The sequence below is a fragment of the Triticum urartu genome, chromosome 1A (genome assembly GCF_056163025.1).
Source record: "Triticum urartu cultivar PI428250 chromosome 1A, HENAU_Tu73, whole genome shotgun sequence".
Lineage (NCBI taxonomy): Eukaryota > Viridiplantae > Streptophyta > Magnoliopsida > Poales > Poaceae > Triticum > Triticum urartu.
This window is the reverse complement of record NC_141873.1, coordinates 6,953,062-6,977,450: the sequence shown is the minus strand read 5'-3', so window position 1 is coordinate 6,977,450 and position 24,389 is coordinate 6,953,062. Positions and strand designations below refer to the sequence as shown.

The window sequence follows — 24,389 nt, the reverse complement described above, 5'->3', positions numbered from 1 at the left end:
CTACTGGCTGCCACACGCCTGTCCTTATTGCTTCCAGCTTGAGCTGCTCTAATTGAGAGATAAATAGTACTACATCTGTAAACAAATGTAAAACGGTTTAGGTCCCCTGCTTACAAAAGAGTGAGTTGAATGATTCCAAACAATTTTCATAATCAAGGGGCCTTAATCTATCATTCAACATTGTTCTAATGATGTATGATGTGCTCGGCATATTTAGCACCTAATGTCCTGCAATTACAAGCCATTTATATTGGTTGATAAGACCGTCTTATCTTAAATCTTCCACATAATTTAGAGATAACAATAAAAATATGTGTACAATGGATTATGTCTTAGCCGTATCTTCAATAACCAGTTATTCTTCTAAAAACGAGGTGAGACATGTTGTGATAACACATCATCTCTTAATTAAAAGAAGGCACATATATTTTCTTAGTCCTCCACCTCATCACTTACCCTACGTGACACTCCTAAGATAGCACCATTCTACATGCCCTAATGTCCCTCAATTATTGTCCATAGTTATTATTCCCGTAATTATCTCATATAATCGCTCGCTTCTTCACTGCAAACAAAACATGCATGCTTAGCGAACCGCTCCTAATCCTTGCAATCACCACGACTACCGACTAATGAATAGGCACAACCCAATGTCGCCTTTCCGTCGGTAGCCTCCCCAACCGTTTGCCTCCCTACGCACCGGTCACCCGCGGAGTCCACCTCTTGCCTTCTTGGCGATGTTCCCACATCGGCGATGTCACCTCTGATCCACACACCACCTTGGCTCCGCTCCTAGGCGAGGCCACCGTCCATGAGCCCCCATCCCACCTCGAATTGGATGTCGAAGCCTTGCGTGTCCCAAAATGTTGACTCCCTCATGTCCCGATGCTGAACAAGACCTAGATCTGACCAGACACCGAGCACCAACCATTACGAGGCACTGCCCTCTACCCGGAGTCCTCCTCCTCCACCTCGGTGTCTTCGTCTACCCTGGCATCCCCTCGGTGGTCTTCTCCCCACCTCTTTTTTTATATGTATTCCGTATGTGTTTGTTATAAGAATGTTGCCAATTAATAACATTGTGTGAGAACATATGTCATACATTTGTTTAGTCCTCATATTTCTTTTTGTATGTTTTTCTTCAATTTATTTTCGTAGATGGTGTGTACAATCTATGAACATTGTGGTTGGATTACCGATGTTATTGTTTGATGTATACCATTGTTAGATGGGGACACTTCATCAGTGGGTATATACAAGCCTGACAATTTTAGTTTATTTGATAATTACCATTTTTAAATGGGGATACTTCATCAATTTTACCACTGTTTGATGTTTCCCCTTCCTTTTTTAAGCAACAAACATGCATAACAACAATAACATTTTACATCTACAGAGCATGTCAAAAAAGAAAGCAGTTGACAATAATAACTAAATCTAATGGAGTAGTGAGGATGACTCTCTCCCCGCGCATTGCTGCGGTAACTTTGTTAAAAAATGTGTAAGTAGTTGACAATAATAACTAAAGCTAATGGAAAAGAAAGTATAAGCTTGAAAATCAATAAAAGAAAGTGTCTAAAAATATAGAATAAAAACTTTTGAAATACCGTTAAAATGTCATTTCAAACCAAAATGTGAAGGATGACTAACATGAATATATGATGTGGTAGTGTGACATGCATAGACTAATGCAAAAATAATTGTAAATGCATAACTCGCTTATGTGGCAGATTTTGCATGGCTTAGCGGGAGAGAACACTTCAATGCATTGCTTAGTGGGACGTTGAGGTGGACACTTTGCATGTTGAGAGAATTGGGACCAACTTCTTAAGAATGTAAGATATAGATTAATTAGAGAAAAAGTTGTTGGTGCAGTATTTTCTTAATACTGTCAACATTTACTAATGGCATGGTCGAAAAGTGTCATGTCAGTAGTATATTATTTACTAAACGCAAGTACGGTGGGCAACGCCACTAACTCGGAATGTATCTCTTGCATTTAGTTATCAATGACGTTTGGGCGTGATGCCACTAACGTTTTTCTACTAGCGGCGTTGGCGGCCACCGCAACTGGTGACACCATACCAAAGGCGTCATACTAGCGGCGCCGGCCTGCAACGCCAATGACTGTGTTTTACGAACGTCGCTAGTAGGCATTTTCTGCACTATTGAAACAAAATCCTTAACTGGTTTAAAACACGTATTTTCCTTCTCTATGCGATAAATGGGTCATTTCAGCAACGCACGGGTCATGGCGCAATCAATGATTGTCTTATTAATTTCCTTATTCTTTCATTATTTTTATTTCTATATTCCTATTCTCTTTTACTCATCTTAACTTCTGTTTTTCACCCTTTATATATTTTGTTTAGTTTTCTTGTTATTATTTTCCTAGGTAAATAATGAGTATTAGAATGAGATACATGAGCACTTCTTTTTGAACACGTGGCAAAGCATGACCATCTCTTTAAGATACACTATCAACATTTCCATCACATGTTAGAATCCTTCCGAAAATACTCTTATGGATGTACATGAGCATTTATTTTTACATACAAGTGCATTTATGAGAATACATGTCCAGTTTTTCATAAACACAAACATTTATTTTATTTTGATACATGTGAACATTTCGCGACACACATGAACATTTCTTTTTTGTATACAGGGACATTTAAAAAAACTGCTAGACATTTTAATAAGTAGATGAAATTTTGTTTCATGGACATGGACATATTTTAAAATGCCTTAAAATTTTACTCATTTACTGAAATGATTATATAAACATTATATATATTTTTCTTACTTTTAAATTTCTCTGTGTTTATCAAGAAAGAAAATGTGTAGAAGGCCGAAAAATAGCGCTCGTCGGCCCGCAGCCATTCTGGGTGTGGAATGCCCACATCTTCCTCCGCTCCTCCGCTGGAAATTACAGAGACAAGTGAGGTCATACCATGACCACCTCGACACCGCTATGCCACACCCCCCTCCCCTCACATGGCACCAAGTGAGGAGATAGATGGGGGGGAAAGGTAAAAAGTTGAGCAGTGACGAGTGGGCTCCATATGTCATAATAAAATAGGGATGTAAAAGGTTGCTTCTGGAGTTGGAGGCTTTTTTGGGATGAAAAAGTAGGGGATAGAACCTAGCTGGCCTTGGGGGATTGTTTTAGGGGCTATTGCAGGGGATGCTCAAGATGGAATCAGATGCATTGACTTTGCTCTTTGCCACATGTGGACCCACAACTGAACAAACCACTCCTTCCCCCAAAGGGGTTCAGTGATATGGTATTTTGGCTTGAAGACGTGATCTAAACAATTTTCAATGAGGGTGTGCAAAGTAGACTCAAGCAATAACACCGGAAATAGAGTTATCAAAGAATAAAACAATAGACCAACATATGTCATGTATGTTTTGCTATCTCTCCATCGTGCACATGAATGGGCTATATTGGCTATATTTCCCCTCCTAATCTTTGGTTAGAGTTTGCTCCTGAGGACATTGTCCCAATGCTTGTAAACGGTGCGACCATTCTTATGAATTAATGAAGGAGGGTTGGAGTTTAAAAATTCTTGTCTCCAACACCCATAATATATGTAATGAGAGTGTGACTAGCACAACCTTTAATAAATGCTTCCGACCATTGGCCAGTTATACCAAACAGACCATCTTCGTCATGATCATATTTCTGCAGGTAACTTGTAATACTATAATCTTTAATCCCAAGTTACATGTGCAAGCGAACTAGAAAGAATAAATTCAATCATCCCTTCATCTTGTCTAGTTGCAAGAAATCAATATGGGGTAAGGTGCAAGTGAGTATTTTCTAATGTAAGCAACCATCCATTAAAGAGGCTATTTGAATAATTACAAAATGCAACACAAAGTCGTCATGATCTCCCTCCCTTCCATATAAAGTAGGTACTGAGAATAACACCGAGACCAAAGATCGGTCACCATATCTCCATATCTTTAACCATATGTCGCCTCATATGCACCTCGACTGTTGTAAAAATATTGTGTTTATGTACAATCTAGAATCATATCATACAAGAAGGTCACACAATTCATATGGCTAGCTACCGAAGAGATAATTTACATTTACTCATTAGTTTGTATTACTTCAATTTAAACCAAGTTTCACATCCACTGGTTATGTTAGGTTCATATGACTTCACTTTATAAATAGGTAGATAATGCATAAGACTGAGATTGTAGTTAGGGATGAAAATTTAAATGTGGCATGAATGTAAAATTACTAGCAATGTCTTTGTGACAAGAACTTTCTTTGTCTTTTATTCCCATGTTTGAACTAGTATAGGTCGGGGTTACACATGATGGTGCACATCACTTTATTTATCATCGTTACATTGAACGCTCATTGACTAAACAACGATGATCCGTCCATCTTGCATTACAGGTCTTCATTTCATTGGCCACCAATGCTTGTTACACTACTCCCAGATGGTTGTTGTTGTTGTAGATAAGGTTGTTGAGGTTGGTGTGGTTGCTGGGGGGATGGTTGTTGGGGTTGCTGGGAAATTATTTGTTCTGCTTGCTGGGGTAATGGTTGTTGGGGCTGGATAAATGATTGTTGTGGTTGTTGGGGTTGCTGGGGTAATGGTTGTTGCGGTTGCAAGATGGATGGTTGTTGGGATTGTCGGGGTTGGGGCTGGGGAAATGATTGTTGTGATTGTTGGGGTTGCTGGGGAAATGGTTGTAGGAGGAGTAGTTGTTGTGATTGTTGGGGGAATGGTTGTTCAGGCTGGGGAAATGGTTGTTGCGGTTGCTGCGGGAATGGTTGTTGCAGTTGTTGGGGGAATGGTTGTTGCGGTTGCAGAGGAAATACTTGTTGTGGTTGCTTGGGAATTGGTTGTTGGGGTTGGGGAAATGGTTGTTGTGGTTGCCAGGGGAACTGTTGCTGGGGCTGGGGAAAAGGTTGTTGTGGTTGTTGGGGGAATGGTTGTTGTGGTTGCAGGGGGGTTGGTTGTTGGGGCTGGGGAAATTGTTGTTGGGGTTGGTGGGGGAATGGTTGTTGGGGCTGGGGAAATGGTTGTTGCGGTTGCAGGCGGAATGGTTGTTGGGATTGCTGGGAAATTATTTGTTCTGGTTGTTGGGGGAATGGTAGTTGCGGCTGGGGAAATGGTTGTTGTGATTGTAGAGGGAATGGTTGTTGTGGTTGCCAGGGAAATGGTTGTTGGGGCTGTGGAAAAGGTTGTTGTGGTTGTTGGGGTTGCTGGGGAAATGGTTGTTGTGGTTGTAGGGGGGTCGGTTGTTGGGGCTGGGGAAATGGTTGTTGTGGTTGCTGAGAGAATTGTTGTTGGATTGTGGGAAATGGTTGTTGCGATGAATATGGTTGTTGTGGTGGATATGGTTGTTGTGGATATGGCTGCTGCGAATATGATTGTTGTGTTGGAAATGGTTGTTGTTGATGGAAAAATGATTGTTGGGGTGACTGTAACTCTTTGTTGCTAGGGTTTAGCTGCCTAGCGGCAGTGGCGATGTTCATCACCATGCCAAGGAGGACAAAGATGAGGAGGGTCTTCATGTTGAATTTCTATTTACTACTGCTTGCTTGTCTTTGATGTTTGTGGTCTAGGTGCATGAAGTTTGGATGATGGAAGGTGGCCTTGATGGTGTATGTGTATTTATAGTTGTCATGGCATGGTTTCTTTTCATCTTTGCATCCGCTTTTTGAAAAAGTGCACCAATGCTTATCCAACTAATCATTTGGTATGTTGTGTTTGGTGGCACTACTTACTAGCGAGATTTTGGATTTTCATGATAGTTGCTTTTTGTTGCACATATCATCTGATTATAAAGAATGTTGGATAACGACCAATGACTCATCTTCTTCACTTTACACTGCAAACATTTATCTAAATTTTGTCCCTTTTTGAAATTTAGTTTGTGAAGCTCTACATGATGTTAGGCTTATCCATATGGACATAGCTTGAGTGGAATTAAGTTCGTAAGCTTGCGTGCGTCATTATGATGGATTACACTATTATTGTGAAGATTGTTCTAGAAACTTTCTTTCCAAAAGTAACTTTATGTTTTTTGCCCAATATGATTCTAAGACAGATAACCAAACATGACTCATCAAATAACCAGATAAACCAAGTAGCAAGTTGAGGGTTATAAGTTATAACGTGGACTTTTTCTCTAAGATACACCATCTTGTTTTGCATGCTTTGTGTACTTGAAAATCACCTAGCAATTTTGATGCAACTAAAACAAAAGTAGACTGGAAAGATAAGCAAAACGAACTGAGAATACTATAATGTGAAGCTCTACATGTCTGATAAATAGTAAGATACTGCATACATCTATATCTTTCAATCCTCACAGTCTTCCTCATCCCTATCATCTCTTTATTGGCTACTTTCATTGTAGTCATCTGTTAAATAAAAGGGTTTTCTATTTCTATGCCCTTGGTTGGTTCGTTTTGCTCAGTTTTTCCCCTGGCAACTAACGTTGCTCACTTTTGCCCTCCCTACTCCACCAGGTGCTCACAAAAAGCCCCAGCGGAGCATTTCCATCCGGTCAAAGTCTTTGATCGTTACCTCCTGACTAGTGGGGTTGCTCTACTCTCTCTCTCTCTCTCACCACAGTGGGTGTCGCGGTAGGGGTTGAGGCAACTTATGACTAGTGGGGTCGCGTAATATCCTGACAGGTGGGGTCGCTCCACTCTCTCTCACCATAGTGGTGACGCAGTAGAATCCTGGCATGTGGGAGCGACGCAACTTATGACATGTGGGGCCGCTTGATACCCTGGCAGGTGGGGTAATGCCACTCTCTCCCCACAGTGCTGACGCGGTAAGATCCTGACTTGTGGGGCCGAGGCAACTTATGACAAGTGGGGTATATTCTCTTTATATTTTGTCAATGGCCAACCACGCACAGCCTCGAGCACCTTCCCCACGGAGCAGCCACAGCCATGGCTGCAGCTTGCTTGCATCGACGGATCTGATTCCTACGCCTACCAGTGGCCAGCGGCGGTGCACATCCGCCACGGCACCGGCATTATTTCTCTGCCTACATTGTCCCTCAAGGCCAACATACCGCACGCAGAGCTGCCACCCCACCCCTCCCCACCATCTGGATTTGCTATGCCGTCGAAGACAACCACCGGCATTATTTCTTAGTAAGCTCTCGGATCCTGATCCCCCTTATTCAAGCGCTTCTGAACCCTTTCCCTTAATCAGTACGTATGGGAGGAGTGTGTGCTTTCCACGTGAAGCATATTTTCCTTCTTGCATGAAGCACATGTGTGCTTCATGAGTGAAAAGCATAGTTGCACTTCATGGTGAAGCACAGTTGTGCTTATGTGTTTTTTCAAAACATATATGAATATTTTCTTCACATGTAAGAATCCTTCCGGAATATGAGGTAATTCCTACTGACGTACATGCGCATTTATTTTTACATACAGGAAGACTTATGAAAATATGCGTGCCCACTTTTTCATTAAGACAAACATTTATTTTATTTTGATATGCAAACATCTTTCGTTGCACATGCACATTTCTTTTTGCACACATGAACTTTAAAAAAAGCTGCTAGACATTTTAATACGTACTAGATGAAAAATTGTTCTTGTGGACATGGGCATATTTTACAATGCCTTAAAATTTTGCTCATTTACTGAAATGATTCTATGAACATTCTATATTCCTTCCTCGCAAAAAAAAAACATTCTATATACTTTTCTTACTTTTAAATTTCTGTGTTTATCAAGAATAAAAATGTGTAGAAGGCCGAAAAATACCTCTCGTCGGCCTGCAGCCCATTCCGGGTGTGGAAAGCCCATGTGAGTGAGGCCCACATCTTCCTCCGCTCCCTCCGCTGGAAATTACAGAGATGAGCGAGGCTAGTTCTAGGGTTTACACTCTGCTCTGCTCTCTTCCTCCTCCGCCATCTCCGAGCGAGGCCGAGCGGCGGCGGCGGCTACGGTCTCCCGGCCGGCCGTTTTTCGATTCTCCTCTCCTCTCCTGAGAGACCCCTCCCTCCCCGATTCGACATGTAGACGCTTTTTCTTTTCTTTTCTGATTCACTTTCTTGTTCTTGATTGATAGGGGAAACCAATCCGGTAGTATCATCCATCCATAAGCTTAGTTATTATATAATGTTGGAAAGCCATTCTCCTAGGTAGTAGTAGAAAGTAAGCTTTTTGGCTAGGGTTGCAGAAAATACTACTACTCCACACTGCTGCGGTTCAACATCTCCAGAAAAATTAAAATCATTCTCGGGTGTGTGCAAAACAGGAACATCACAAAACAGTTCACTCATTAGATGTTTTGGATTAGAATGCTAACTGAATTCAGACTACTAAAGTTCACTTGCCAGACAGAAATTTCGGTCATTTCAAACTGAATGTCCATGCGCCTGTGTCGGGGAGCGACGTTTTGTCGATTGGAGACGACGAGGAGCGCGGGTTGTGTCGGGAGTTTGGCAAGGGGTTTTCTGTAAAAATGTCACTGCGACAATAATTTCAGGACGGAGGGAGTAGTATTTCTAGTTGAACAGGTATTAGATTGGCCCTGTGAACTCAGTAATCCAAACAATACAAAAAGAAAAAAATTGGCCCTGTGAACTCATCCTGTTGTGGCAAAATTATTGATTTCCCTAGTTTCTTTCTTGCCCAACCAAGACCTGTAAGTACATACTAATTTGCATAAATTCTCTGGTTTTCATGTTCAGATTCTGCAATTAGTAGTAATTCTTCTTGCAGAATTGCTTGCTTCAATTGTAGCTCATTATTCAGGCTTTTCTACTTAATCATGGTAGTAGCTAGTTTAATTTAATGATGTGGCCTGCCTGGAGCGTCATTTTTTCTTCCTAATTAAGTTTTGGACATACAGCAGAGAGTGCTCAAAGTTCATCAGTAGTTGGAATTCTTCGTAATGAGTGTGTCTGCCATTGTGATCTCCATCTATCTTCACATGCATGCATTATTCTGATATCATATCATAGAAGTTTGAGTCCAGCTCTTTCGGTTGTTTTTCTGAACCTTGATATATATTTCCTGATGATTGGTACAGCTGAAGTGTTCGATGGAGGACCTACCGGAGGCTCTGCCGACTGAGATTCTCAAGAGGATCACCAGGACAAGTGATCTCAATTCTCTTTCCCTTGTGTCAAAGCAGCTCTACAAGATACAGGGGAATCAGAGGGATGCTATCCGTGTTGGTTCTGTTGAAAATATTAGCACTTTTCCGATTAGACTTATCCACGAGTAAACAGTAAGCATGCATAAAAGGTATGCATCTCATAGCGATACCTAACCATACTAGCACGTATAGAACATAGAATCGAACCATCTATGAGCAGCACATATACGGCTAGCATAAGTACGAGTAAACGAGGGATGAACAGATCATACCCTCCGGTTGGCCAGGCCAACGCGACGGTGGCAGCAGCAGCCTCGGCGTCGTCCGTGGCCTTCTTCTTGGAGGCGGCGTCGTCGGCCATGGTGTCGATGCAGGGAAAGTAGTGGAAGCAGAGGCGGACGAAGTTGGGGACGGATCGGGAGCAGTCGCGTCGAGACGCTCCCCAAAAATCTTATTGCCGTTCTCCCGGGCAGGATCTCGAATGACAGGGTTTCGGAGGCACCTGCTCTCCCGACCAACCGTGCACGCGGTCATCGGGATGAGATCGCCAGAAGCAGCACAGAGAGAGGAACAGTAGCTGACGGCTAGGGTTGTACGAGAGGGAGTGAGTGAACTGAGTTAGGGTTCACTCCACTGGCCAGTGCCTTCTTATATAGGCCGTCAGGTAGATGGGCCTGAGCCAGGCCCACGACCGAGTCCGTGAACAGCCCATGGTCCAACGTCTCGGACAGTGGCGCTTATGTAAGCGACTCGTTAATTAATTAACAATTAATTAACCATTCCTGAGCGGCAAAAATAAGCTTCGGCTCGGCTCATTCCCGCAACCCGCAGAGCGCGTCGTGACGAGGCGAGGCGGGCGGCGGAGGAGGAGGAGCGCGCGTGTACAACTCCTATTCCCAAGCTCCCAATAGCAAGTGGTAGAGCAGCCCTTATAAAGAGGTCTCACTCTTCTTACTGTAGCAGTATGTGTTGGGGAACGTAGTAATTTCAAAAAAATTCCTACGCACGCGCAAGATCATGGTGATGCATAGCAACGAGAGGAGAGTGTGATCTACGTACCCTTTGTAGATCGACAACGGAAGCGTTTGGTTGATGTAGTCGTACGTCTTCACGGCCCGACCGATCAAGCACCGAAACTACGGCACCTCCGAGTTTTAGCACACGTTCAGCTCGATGACGATCCCCGGACTCCGATCCAGCAAAGTGTCGGGGAAGAGTTCCGTCAGCACGACGGCGTGGTGACGATCTTGATGTACTACTGCAGCAGGGCTTCGCCTAAGCTCCGCTACAATATTATCGAGGACTATGGTGAAAGGGGGCACCGCACACGGCTAAGAATATGATCACCTGGATCAACTTCTGTTCATAGGGTGCCCCTTTCCTCAGTATATAAAGGATGGAGGAGGAGGAGGCCGGCCAAGGCTAGGTGCGGCCAGGATGTGGAGTCCTACTAGGACTCCAGTCCTAGTAGGAGTCCACCAAGAGGGGAGGAAGGGAGAAGGAAGTGGAGGAGAAGGAGAGGTGGCCGGCCCCCTTTCCCTAGTCCAATTCGGACTAGAGGGGAGGGGGGCGCAGCAGCCCCTTGGCCCTTTCTCCTCTTCCCACTAAAGCCCATCAAGGCCCATTGCTTCTCCCGTAACTACCCGGTACTCTAAAAAATACCCGAATCACTCGGAACCTTTCCGATGTTCGAATATAGTCGTCCAATATATCAATCTTTACGTCTCGACCATTTCGAGACTCCTCGTCATGTCCCTGATCTCATCCGAGACTCCGAACTCCTTCGGTACATCAAAACTCATAAACTCATAATATAACTGTCATCGAAACCTTAAGCGTGTGGACCCTATGGGTTCGAGAACAATGTAGACATGACCGAGAACACTAATCCCGAAAGTATAGGGAGTGTGCGATGATGATCATATCAATCTTGGAACCACTTCCAACACACATCGTCACTTCACCCTTAACTAGTCTCTGTTTATTCTGCAACTCCTGTTTTGAGTTACTAATCTTAGCAACTGAACTAGTATCAAATACTGAAGGGTTGCTATAAACACTAGTAAAGTACACATCAATAACATGTATATCAAATATACTTATGTTCACTTTGCCATCCTTCTTATCTGCCAATCACTTGGGGTAGTTCCGCTTCCAGTGACCAGTCCCTTTGCAGTAGAAACACTTAGTCTCAGGCTTAGGACCAGACTTGGGATTCTTCACTGGAGCAGCAACTTGCTTGCTGTTCTTCTTGAAGTTCCCCTTCTTCCCTCTGCCCTTTTCTTGAAACTAGTGGTCTTGTCTACCATCAACACTTGATGTTTTTCACGATTTCTACCTTCGTCAATTTTCGCATTATGAAGAGCTTGGGAATCGTTTCCGTTATCCCTTTCATATCATAGTTCATCACGAAGTTCTACTAACTTGGTGATGGTGACTAGAGAATTCTGTCAATCACTATCTTATCTGGAAGATTAACTCCCACTTGATTCAAGCGATTGTAGTACTCAGACAATCTGGGCACATGCTCACTAGTTGAGCGATTCTCCTCCATCTTTTACCTATAGAACTTGTTGGAGACTTCATATCTCTCAACTCGGGTATTTGCTTGAAATATTAACTTCAACTCCTGGAATATCTCATATGCTCCAGGACGTTCAAAACGTCTTTGAAGTCCCGATTCTAAGCCATTAAGCATGGTGCACTAAACTATCAAGTAGTCATCATATTGAGCTAGCCAAATGTTCATAACGTCTGCATCTGCTCCTGCAATAGGTCCGTCACCTAGCGGTGCATCAAGGACATAATTCTTCTGTGCAGCAATGAGGATAAACCTCAGATCACGGATCCAATCCGCATCATTGCTACTAACATCTTTCAACATAATTTTCTCTAGGAACATATCAAAATAAACACAGGGAAGCAACAATGCGAGCTATTGATCTACAACATAATTTGCAAAATACTACCAGGACTAAGTTCATGATAAATTTTAAGTTCAATTAATCATATTACTTAAGAACTCCCACTTAGATAGACATCCCTCTAATCCTCTAAGTGATTACGTGATCCAAATCAACTAAACCATGTCCGATCATCACGTGAGCTGGAGTAGTTTCATTGGTGAACATCATTATGTTGATCATATCTACTATATGATTCACGCTCGACCTTTCGATCTCCGTGTTCCGAGGCCATATCTGTATATGCTTGGCTTGTCAAGTATAACCTGAGTATTCCGCGTGTGCAACTGTTTTGCACCCGTTGTATTTGAACGTAGAGCCTATCACACCCGATCATCACGTGGTGCCTCAGCACGAAGAACTTTCGCAACGGTGCATACTCAAGGAGAACACTTCTTGATAATTAGTGAGAGATCATCTTATAATGCTACCGTCAATCAAAGCAAGATAAGATGCATAAAAGACAAACATCATATGCAATCAAAATATGTGACATGATATGGCCATCATCATCTTGCGCCTTTGATCTCCATCTCCAAAGTACTGTCATGATCTCTATCATCACCGGCATGACACCATGATCTCCATCATATTGATCTATATCAATGTGTCGTCACACGGTTGTCTCGCCAACTATTGCTCTTGCAACTATTGCTATCGCATAGCGATAAAGTAAAGCAATTATTTGGCGCTTGCATCTTATGCAATAAAGAGACAACCATAAGGCTTTTGCCAGTTGCCGATAACTTTAACAAAACATGATCATCTCATACAATAACTTATATCTCATCACGTCTTGACCATATCACATCACAACATGCCCTGCAAAACAAGTTAGACGTCCTCTACTTTGTTGTTGCATGTTTTACGTGGCTGCTACGGGCTTAAGCAAGAAGCAATCTTACCTACGCATCAAAACCACAACGATAGTTTGTCAAGTTGGTGCTGTTTTAACCTTCGCAAGGACCGGGCGTAGCCACACTCGGTTCAACTAAAGTTGGAGAAACTGTCACCCGCTAGCCACCTTTGTGCAAAGCACGTCGGGAGAACCGGTCTCGCGTAAGCGTACGCGTAATGTCGGTCCGGGCCGCTTCATCCAACAATACCGCCGAACCAAAGTATGACAGGCTGGTAAGCAGTATGACTTATATTGTCCACAACTCACTTGTGTTCTACTCGTGCATATAACATCAACATATAAAACCTAGGCTCGGATGCCACTGTTGGGGAACGTAGTAATTTCAAAAAAATTCCTACGCACACGCAAGATCATGGTGATGCATAGCAACGAGAGGAGAGTGTGATCTACGTACCCTTTGTAGATCGACAACGGAAGCGTTTGGTTGATGTAGTCGTACGTCTTCACGGCCCGACCGATCAAGCACCGAAACTACGGCACCTCCGAGTTTTAGCACACGTTCAGCTCGATGACGATCCCCGGACTCCGATCCAGCAAAGTGTCGGGGAAGAGTTCCGTCAGCACGACGGCGTGGTGACGATCTTGATGTACTACTGCAGCAGGGCTTCGCCTAAGCTCCAATACAATATTATCGAGGACTATGGTGGAAGGGGGCACCGCACACGGCTAAGAATATGATCACCTGGATCAACTTCTGTTCATAGGGTGCCCCTTTCCTCAGTATATAAAGGATGGAGGAGGAGGAGGCCGGCCAAGGCTAGGTGCGGCCAGGATGTGGAGTCCTACTAGGACTCCAAGTCCTAGTAGGAGACCACCAAGAGGGGAGGAAGGGAGAAGGAAGTGGAGGAGAAGGAGAGGTGGCCGGCCCCCTTTTCCCTAGTCCAATTCGGACTAGAGGGGAGGGGGGGCGCAGCAGCCCCTTGGCCCTTTCTCCTCTTCCCACTAAAGCCCATCAAGGCCCATTGCTTCTCCCGTAACTACCCGGTACTCTAAAAAATACCCGAATCACTCGGAACCTTTCCGATGTCCGAATATAGTCGTCCAATATATCAATCTTTACGTCTCGACCATTTCGAGACTCCTCGTCATGTCCCTGATCTCATTCGGGACTCCGAACTCCTTCGGTACATCAAAACTCATAAACTCATAATATAACTGTCATCGAAACCTTAAGCGTGTGGACCCTACGGGTTCGAGAACAATGTAGACATGACCGAGACACGTCTCCGGTCAATAACCAATAGCGGGACCTGGATGCCCATATTGGCTCCTACATATTCTACGAAGATCTTTATCGGTCAGACCGCATAACAACATACGTTGTTCCCATTGACATCGGTATGTTACTTGCCCGAGATTCGATCGTCGGTATCTTAATACCTAGTTCAATCTCGTTACCGGCAAGTCTCTTTACTCATTTCGTAATACATCATCCCACAACTAACTCATTAGTTGCAATGCTTGCAAGGCTTAAGTGATGTGCATTACCGAGAGGGCCCAGAGATACCTCTCCGACAATCGGAGTGACAAATCCTAATCTCGAAATACGCCAACCCAACATGTACCTTTGGAGACACCTGTAGAGCTCCTTTATAATCACCCAGTTACGTTGTGACGTTTGGTAGCACACAAAGTGTTCCTCTGGCACACGGGAGTTGCATAATCTCATAGTCATAGGAACATGTATAAGTCATGAAGAAAGCAATAGCAACATACTAAACGATCGGGTGCTAAGCTAATGGAATGGGTCATGTCAATCACATCATTCTCCTAATGATGTGATCCCGTTAATCAAATAACAACTCTTTTGTTTATGGTTAGGAAACATAACCATCTTCGATTAACGAGCTAGTCAAGTAGAGGCATACTAGTGACACTTTGTTTGTCTATGTATTCACACAAGTATTATGTTTCCGGTTAATACAATTCTAGCATGAATAATAAACATTTATCATGATATAAGGAAATAAAGAATAACTTTATTATTGCCTCTAGGGCATATTTCCTTCAGTATGGGACTAAACTTCCCACATTTCCCATCACTTGACGTACGCATGCATGGGCCTTAGAGATTAACCAGGGATTAGTGTGTTATATGGGCCTAGGCCCATCCATAATCCAACAATCCCCCACCAGATCTCGAGGCACATAAGTTTGTCAACTGTTCCAAACAATGTTTGATATACCAAAATTTTCAGTGGAGACTATTAAGTTGAACTTCCACCTAGAACAACGGGATTAGACTTCTTCACAACTGAACAATGGACTATGCCTTGAATTGTCAGTTTGGCGTGCAGAAGTTTCGCCTATTGTCAGCTGATACATGGCTGCCGAAGGCTAAACCCCATGGGTGGAGCCTATTAGTCATACTCCGTACCTTCTCATGAGCTTACTAGAGAGATTACCCAATCTCATAGACTGTGACCAGCAGTCGGACTCACATAGGTGTGTTCCTCCAAAGAATGCTATGTAGGTTAGCATCTTGCTTACATAAGCTTTGGAACACATTAAGACAAAAGTCAGCCTGCCTTACAGAATTGAGAGTATTACTGCATCTCCAATGGAGTGGGTTTATTAAGAATACTCTCCTCAGTTGACCGCTGGATTGTTTTCCCAGGTCCTAATTCACGGGATCTCCGATCACATAGGTTGGGTTATCCCCATGGCAACTTACGTGGGTCTCATACCCATCTCCCTCGATGCATTTTCTATCACAATCCGTGATAGCCCTTTCGTAAAAGGGTCTGCCAGATTCTTAGCCGTCTGGATGTAATCCAACGCTATTACTCCGGAGTTTCTTGATTTTCTGACAGATTTCAATCTTCTTATGTGCTTTGTGGATTTCATGTTGTACTTTGAACTCTTAGCCTTGCCAATCATTGTTTGATTGTCACAGTTCATAAGGACAGCCGACACTGGTTTATCAACCACCGGCAAATCCGTCAAAAGCTCTCGAAGCCATTCTGCTTCGACGCATGATGTGTCTAATGTTGTGAGTTCTGCTTCCATAGTCGATCTGGTTGATATTGTCTGCTTGCAAGACTTCGAGGAAACAGCACCACCACCAAGTGTGAAGACATGTCCACTTGTGGCTTTCATCTCATAAGCATCAGATATCCAATTCGAATAACTATACCCCTCAAGTACCGTCGGGTACCCAGAATAGTGAATTCCATAGTTCGCAGTACCTTGCAAATAACGCATCACTCGCTCAACAGCATGCCAATGCACATCTCCCGGATTGGAAACAAACCGGCTCAGTTTGCACACAACAAATGAGATGTCAGGACTAGTAGCACATGCTAGGTACATCAATGAACCAACCACTTGAGAATATCTCAATTGATCTACAGCCGTGCCTTCGAACTTTCGAATCCGCACGCTAGGATCATATGGTGTTGCAGAAGGTTTGCAGTCCGAATATCCAAAACGGCTCAAAATCTTCTCAACATAGTGGGATTGCAAAAGTGTAATTCCACCCTCAGAATTTCTCAGTAGCTTGATGTTCAGGATAACATCAGCCACACCCAGGTCTTTCATCTCAAAGTTGTGAGATAGAAAAGACTTGACCTCCTCAATGACCTTGAGGTGGGTCCCAAATATCAGTATGTCATCGACATACAGACATAGTATAACTCCTTCGCCTCCACCATAGCGATAGTATACACATTTGTCAGCTTCGTTCACAATAAAGCCAGCAGATGTCAGCGTAGTATTGAACTTCTCATGCCATTGCTTAGGCGCTTGTTTCAGGCCATACAAAGATTTCACTAGCTTACACACCTTTCTTTCCTGACCATTTACTACAAGCCATCCGGCTGTTGCATGTAAATTTCCTCGTCTAGCTCTCCGTTAAGGAAAGCCGTCTTAACGTCCATCTGATGAACAAGAAGACCATGCGAGGCAGCCAAAGCGAGTAACACTCGAATGGTTGTCAGTCTAGCCACAGGTGAATAAGTGTCAAAGAAATCCTCTTCTTCTTTCTGGGTATAACCCTTGGCCACAAGCCTAGCCTTGTACTTCTCAACAGTACCATCGGGCCTAAGCTTCTTCTTGAACACCCACTTACATCCTAATGGTTGACAACCATAGGGACGATCAGTGATTTTCCATGTCCCATTAGCCAAGATGGAATCAATCTCACTACGGACCGCATCCTTCCAGTAGTCAGCATCCGGAGATGCATAAGCTTCTAAAATGGTACTGGGAGTATCATCATCCACGAGGTACACGAGGAAATCATCACCAAAGGACTTTGCAGTCCTCTGTCCCTTGCTCCTAACAGGAACTTCCTCGTCATCCTCCATGGAACTCTCATCGCTTTTATGTTCATAGTATTCCATCGGAATAGCAGGTTCAGGAGTCTCATCAGATTCCAGTCTAGAAACGCTTTGCATATCTCTTGTGGGGAAAATATCCTCAAAGAATGTAGCATCCCTAGACTCTATAATTGTACGGAGCTTCTGGTCAGGTACCTCAGATTTCACCACTAGAAATCTGTAGCCAACGCTATGCTTGGCATAGCCAAGAAAAACACAGTCCACGGTCTTTGGTCCCAACTTGCACTTTTTGATTATCGGCATGTTGACTTTCGCCAAACAGCCCCAAGTGCGCAAGTAAGAGAGTGTAGTTCTTTTCTTTTCCCATTGCTCATAGAGAGTAGTCTCATTATCCTTTGTGGAAACTTTATTCAGGACATGACAAGATGTCAATACAGCCTCCCCCCACCATGCCTTGGATAAACCCGATGTATCTAACATGGCGTTAACCAAATTAGTTAGAGTATGGTTTTTCCGTTCGGCAACCCCGTTTGACTGGGGTGAGTAGGGAGGCGTCCTCTCATGAATAATGCCATGTTCCGCATAGAATAAATCAAACTCATTAAAAAAGTACTCTCCACCACGATCAGACCGGACTCGTTTTATTTTCTTCTCAAGTTGGTTCTCAACTTCAGCCTTATAGACGTTAAAGTAGTGTAGAGCCTCATCCTTAGTATTTAACAAATACACATAGCAGAATCTAGTGGAATCATCAATCAGAGTCATGAAGTATTTCTTTCCACCTTTAGTCAACACACCATTCATCTCACAGAGATCTGAATGTATGAGCTCTAATAGTGCCAGGTGTCTCTCCTTCGCAGGCTTGTGAGGCTTACGAGGTTGCTTAGCTTGCACACATGCATGGCACTTAGAGCCTTTGGCTAAAGTGAAACTTGGGACTAAATCCATTTTAGCTACCCGCGTCATACAACCGAACTTTATGTGACAAAGACGTGAATGCCAAACCTCAGATTCGTTCACATTAGAATGAATTTGGTTCACGACTTCATTACAGAAATCCTCCGGGGAAAGGCGGAACAAACCACCACAATCATATCCTTTTCCAACAAATAGTCCATACCGAGATAGGACTACTTTGTTAGACTCAAATACTAACTTAAACCCTTATTTAGATAGAAGGGAGCCACTAACGAGATTCTTCTTTATGGTGGGGACATGCTGCACGTTCTTCAGTTGCACGATCTTTCCCGAAGTAAACTTCAGATCTACCGTGCCAACACCATGAACAGAAGCATGCGAGCCATTCCCCATCAGGACGGAACAATCTCATGTGACCTGGTAGGAAGAAAATAAAGACACATCAGCACACACATGAATATTGGCCCCAGTGTCAATCCACCAATCGGTGGACTAACAGACTGAAAGTATGGTAAACAGATTACCATACCCAGATGTCGCATCATTGTTGCTTAGAGTGACATTCACAGACTTGGAGTCCTGTGCTGGCTTCTTATACTTGTTTGGGCACTTGTTTGCCCAATGTTCGTCTGAACCACAAGTAAAGCAGCCATCTCTCTTTTTTTTTCTTTCTTCTTATCCTTCTTCTTAAAGGTAGTATTCTGCTCGACAGAGTTCTTTCCCTTGAACTTGTGGAAGTTCTTCTGCACCACATTGGCGCTAGAAGAACCCTCTGCCCCTTTCACGTGTGAGTCCTTTGCTCTCGAGTTCTGCTCTACACTGAGATGACCAATGACATCCTCAACAGAGAATTCACGTCTCAAGTGCTTGAGAGAAGTAGCAAAGTTCCTCCAACTAGGAGGGAGTTTTGCAATAATGCAACCCGCGACAAACTTGTCCGGTAACTCACACTTCAGGAGCTCCACCTCCTTAGCAATGCACTGTATCTCATGAGCCTGGTCCAATACAGAACGGTTATCAACCATCCTGTAGTCATGGAACTGCTCCATGGCATACAACTCACTGCCAGCATCAGTTGCGCCGAATTTGACTTCGAGCGCATCCCACAAGTTTTTGGCAACACCCATATGAATATAGGCATCAAACAACTTGTCTCCAATCACACTTAGAACTGCTCCCAGAAAGATTATGGTTGCCTCCCTAAACGCCTTCTCCTGTTCAGGAGCAATCGTTTCTGTGAGGGACACACCACCAACCCAGAACACGTTCATCGCTGTGAGCCACAAGGTGGTCCTAGTCTGCCAACGCTTAAAATGCGTTCCGGTAAACTTTTCCGGTTTCAGAGTAGCAGCAAAGCCTTGAATCGAAAAGTGCCTAAAATAAGGTTTTTGGATTGTTGGAAATATTAGCACTTTTTCGATTAGACTTATCCACGAGTAAACAGTAAGCATGGCATAAAAGGTATGCATCTCATAGCGATACCTAAGCATACTAGCACGTATAGAACATAGAATCGAATCATCTATGAGCAGCACATATACGGCTAGCATAAGTACGAGTAAACGAGGGATGAACAGATCATACCCTCCGGTTGGCCAGGCCAACGCGGTGGCGGTAGCAGCACACCGAGGCCTTCTTCTTGGAGGCGGCGTCGTCGGCCATGGTGTCGATGCAGGGGAAATAGTGGAAGCAGAGGCGGACGAAGTTGGGGACGGATCGGGCGCGCGCGCGCGTCGTGACGAGGCGAGGCGGGTTGCGGAGGAGGAGGAGGAGGAGCGCGCGTGTACAACTCCTATTCCCAAGCTCCCAATAGCAAGTGGTAGAGCAGCCCTTATAAAGAGGTCTCACTCTTCTTACTGTAGCAGTATGGTACTAAACTTCCCACACTTCCCACCACTTGACGTACACATGCATGGGCCTTAGAGATTAACCAGGGATTAGTGTCTTATATGGGCCTAAGCCCATCCATAATCCAACAGGTTCCGGTCTTTGCACTGCTAAAAAAGCGCTGACATCATTGTGCGCCCGGTTCCCAAATCTGCGGAAAGTGGAAATCGATTACTCTGGTTGGATACCTGGACATGGAAATCAGCTGGATAACAAAGGCCTTCTTGTGTTTTCATCTCACTATTCCATGCTGATTGATCTCACATTAAGCTTCTGCTCACACATCGATGACTCTGGGCTTGATTGCTTAGCGAATTGCAAGAAATTGGTGTCTCTCAGGCTGAACTCGATACCACAAATAACTTCGATTGGGCTTTTCTCAATTGTAGTTGGTTGCACAAGTCTATCTGCTCTCCACCTTATTGATTGCAAGAAAATCGACAGTGTAGAGTGGCTGGAATACCTTGGTAGGGATGGATCATTGGAAGAGCTTGTAGTGAAGAATTGCCAAGGAATCAATCATCATGACTTCCTAAAGTTTGGTTCAAGATGGTGAAGCTCCAGAAGTTTGAGTTTGAGAGCAAAAGAGGAAAATATGAATGTCTTACGGAAGATGTGGTCTATGACTCCTCGTACGATGCTCACAGCACGGATATATACGATTTCTGCTGTGAGAGTTTGAAGGATTTAAGGTTGGCGCATATTAAAACTTGGCCAGAAGTAGGACTTCGTGTTGTCCTAGGGAAATGTAATGCATTGGAGAAGCTTTGCCTTGAGTATGTTTGTGCCCTAAATGACAATGACATGATTGCATCATCTCGGAGCTGCAGCAACCTTAAAAGCATCTCACTTTGGCTCAACCTGCAGCCCTACTCTAGTGATGTCGGCTATTGTGAAACCAGGACGTCATTTACTGATAACAGCCTTTACGCTCTAGCCCTAAACTGTCGTATGCTTCAGATGGTGGACCTCAACTTTAGAGGATGTTCCCCTGACTGGCCATCACAAATAGGATTCACACAGCAGGGTTTTCTAGTGCTCATTCAGTCCTGCCCGATTCGTGTTCTTGTGCTAAATACCGCCAACTTCTTTGATGACGAGGGGATGAAGGGCCTCTCATCCTCACCACATCTGGAGACACTTCAGCTTATATTGTGTCATGCGGTAACTGATGCTGGGATGCGCTTCATTGCGCACACCCCAGGCTTGAGTAATCTCACACTTTAGTTGTGTCATTACATTACTGATGTTGGAGTGGCTGAACTGAGGCGTGCACATAAGTTAGAGTCTTTGGTCATTGAGTGTTGTGGTGAGGTCTCTCTGCAAGCTGCGCAGGGTGTCGCCAAGTCAGTTCACTACTCCAGCAAATATTCAGATGTCCTTAGGAAGAGAATTGGTCTTGGTGGCTATTGGTGAAGTGGTCTCCAAAATTTTCAGTATAAATTTTCTGCTGAAGACATTAAGTTGTTCAGTGTGCATCATTGGACAAGGTTGTGTGCATCATCCGACCTAGATTCACTTGTGTGGACTTTCTATTGCCTTCTACCGTTACTGTATAATTTTTCTGTATGACAGTCTAATGATGACCTTTGGATGGCATCTCGTGAATGAAACTTTAATATTGTAATAGGCACCACTGGTGTATTACTATCAACCATAATTCTGGTTGCTTAATTTCTACTCTCTGTAACCGTTTTGAAACCGACATAAGTTAGGCCCCAAGATTCTCTGTTTTTGCTGTGGAGGCACTATATGACAGTTTGGTGCTACTTATTTGTATTATTTAAGCAAATGCCATGGACCCTTTTTTATTGTGCAAGTGATTTTGAAGACATATATCTCTGCCTGCTATGTTCGCGTGGCAATTTTGGTATGTATCGTTGTAGTAATAATATTATGTCCAAGTTTCGATGGACACGTACAAAGGCGGCATGCTTGTTTTGTTGATATCAACTCTACCGGAGGATGTCTTTGATTGCTTCTCAAAAGTATAGTGCTAGTTACCAGTAGCATAATTGTAGATGTTTAGATTCTAAAATGGCCTGAAGTTGAGGAACAAGTGAAACTTGAGCGACTAATTACATCTCAGGTACTCACATCGTGTCTTTGCTCTGCACATTTTGTTTTTACCTTTTTGAGGGGTCGCGTCTCTTTCACCTATCATGTGTTTGATTGGTACAAAGATTCATCTCTTTTTTGAGCCTTTCAGATTTCTGAATCCTTTTATTTTAGTAACAGGACAGCTTCGTTGCATCAGTTCAGCTCATAGAAACAGCATTTGCCTTGTATTTGTAGCTCATCAAGATGCCAACTTTGCTTTGCTGGCTATGTAATTTGTGTTGTACTTTATATTTGAGCTAAAATGAAACATGCACCTTTCCCTTGTTAAAAGAAAGGGTGAATACATTATTTTTCTTCTACATTAGCTCCTGCACGCCCTGATTGTGGAATATTTACTAGTTTGTTTCTATTTGTAATTAGCTGAGAGTGTTCAACTTCTGTGTTGGCCTGACCGAGGAGCTCGTCCAGAAGACCGAATATAAGAGAAATTTAGGGCGTTTGGTTTGCCCGCATCCACCTCAGCTAGACGATGTTTTTGGGGGCCGGAACTTACCCTACGCATGGTCACGGGTTTGAGCGTGTATGAGGGGAAAATCCTAAATGAGAAAAGTCCAAGTTTTCTGAGAGCTTCGATCTATAAATGTTTACGGTTTATACTTACTAAGTTTTCTGAGATTTTTAGTGGAGCTGAATGCATATGCTTAGTAAGTTCTCTGAGTTTTTTAGTGGAACTGAATGCATATACTTAGTCTGTAGTGTGTGTGCACTTCCTGTAAAGCACAAGCAGAGCAGTCTTCCTTCAGCCAAATCACCAGCCTTGGGAATTCAGTGCTTGCTTTCTCCAGTCTGTCATCTGTATTTACTGATAAGAGAAGTTGATACCAATTCAACCTAAAAATTTCATCAAAACTCAACTCAGCTTGAGTAATCTCACACTTCGGGCGTGTCATAAGGTGACTGATGTAGGAGTGACTGAACTGGGACGTGCACATAAGTTAGTCTTTAGTCATTGAGTATTGTGGTGAGGTCTCTCAGCAAGCTGCGCAGGGTGTTGCCAAGTCAGTTCACGACTCCAGCAAATGTTCAGATGCCCTGAAGAAGAAACTTGGTTTGTCAGTATGAATTTGCTGCTGAAGTCATTATTAAGTTTTTGACTGTGCATCATCCGACGAGATTCACCTCTCTGAACTTTTTGTTGCCTTGACCTTTACTGCAATGATTTTCCTTTTTGACAGTCTAATGATGATCTTTGGACGGCATTTGGTGAATGAAACTTTAATAGTAGGCACCACTTGTGTATTAATATCAATCGACGTAATTCTCTACTCTCTGTAGCCATTTCGAAACCGGCCTCAAAAGAATAGTGCTAGTACTAGTAGCATAATTGTGGATGTTTAGATTAAGAAATGACCTTAAGTTGAGGAACAACTGAAACTACTGAAGGCCTATAACATAGTTGTGTGCTAATTACAAGTAGGTAGCCACATCATGGCCTTGCTTTGGACATCCAGAACTAGACAACATTTTGTTCTTACCTTTTTGAGGGGGTTTAGCTATCAATAGTATATATGGTGAGTGTATGAAAATAGCAGAAACTAAGACACCATTTGAGGGATGAGTTATCGAGATTCATGTGTTTGCTTGGTTCATCAGTCTAGTACAAAGATCCTGGAATTGTAGATCTTTTATTTTAGTAGCAAGACAGTTCGTTGCATCAGTTCAGCTCGTAGGAACAACATTTGCCTTGTATTTGTAGCTCATCAAGATGCCAACTTTGCTGGATACTTTATTAGCTCATGTACTTTGTACTTTGTGTTGTACTACTTGATAAGTACTTGAGCTAAAATGAAATATGCGCCTTTCCCTTGCTAAAAAAGGGAGAATAATTTATTTATGTTTACATTATTAGCTCATGCACGCCCTGATTGTGGAATATTTACTAGTACAAAACAAACACTGGCAAAGAGAGGTTGAAAGAGAGGAAGCTAGAAGTTAATGAGCTACAGGAAGCTAGTGGAACCAGACATGCTAAAAACAGGACGTACAACCGTATCGGGAGCAGCTCCCTCTATCACTCGCTATTATTCCAAAACAATAGTAGTAAAGAGACATTTCATTGTTCAACCAGGATCAGGAAGGGGAAAAAATCAAGTTCTTGCAACCAGTCTAATTTACATGTACACATAAACACAGGCGCCAATTGGAGCTACCAAAGTATGGGAGCAATACTAATCATTTGCACACTTTT

The 24,389-nt window shown here is 43.3% G+C and overlaps 1 protein-coding gene and 1 pseudogene across 1 annotated transcript; one reads left to right on the top strand and one right to left on the bottom strand.

Annotated features, from left to right (window-relative positions):
• Nucleotides 1–4,269: 4,269 nt before the first annotated feature.
• LOC125538312 (uncharacterized) lies at nucleotides 4,270–5,628 on the bottom strand. The gene has a single exon (XM_048701600.2). The coding sequence runs from the start codon at nucleotides 5,546–5,548 to the stop codon at nucleotides 4,430–4,432; it is 1,119 nt and encodes a 372-aa protein (XP_048557557.2). The 5' UTR covers nucleotides 5,549–5,628; the 3' UTR covers nucleotides 4,270–4,429.
• Nucleotides 5,629–8,982: 3,354 nt separating this feature from the next.
• LOC125538399 (F-box/LRR-repeat protein 14-like) lies at nucleotides 8,983–21,833 on the top strand (annotated as a pseudogene).
• The last annotated feature ends 2,556 nt before the right edge of the window (nucleotides 21,834–24,389 follow it).

Excerpts from the sequence above, each read along its gene's own strand:
- LOC125538312 (XM_048701600.2), bottom strand. The coding sequence starts at position 5,548 with ATGAAGACCCTCCTCATCTTTGTCCTCCTTGGCATGGTGATGAACATC.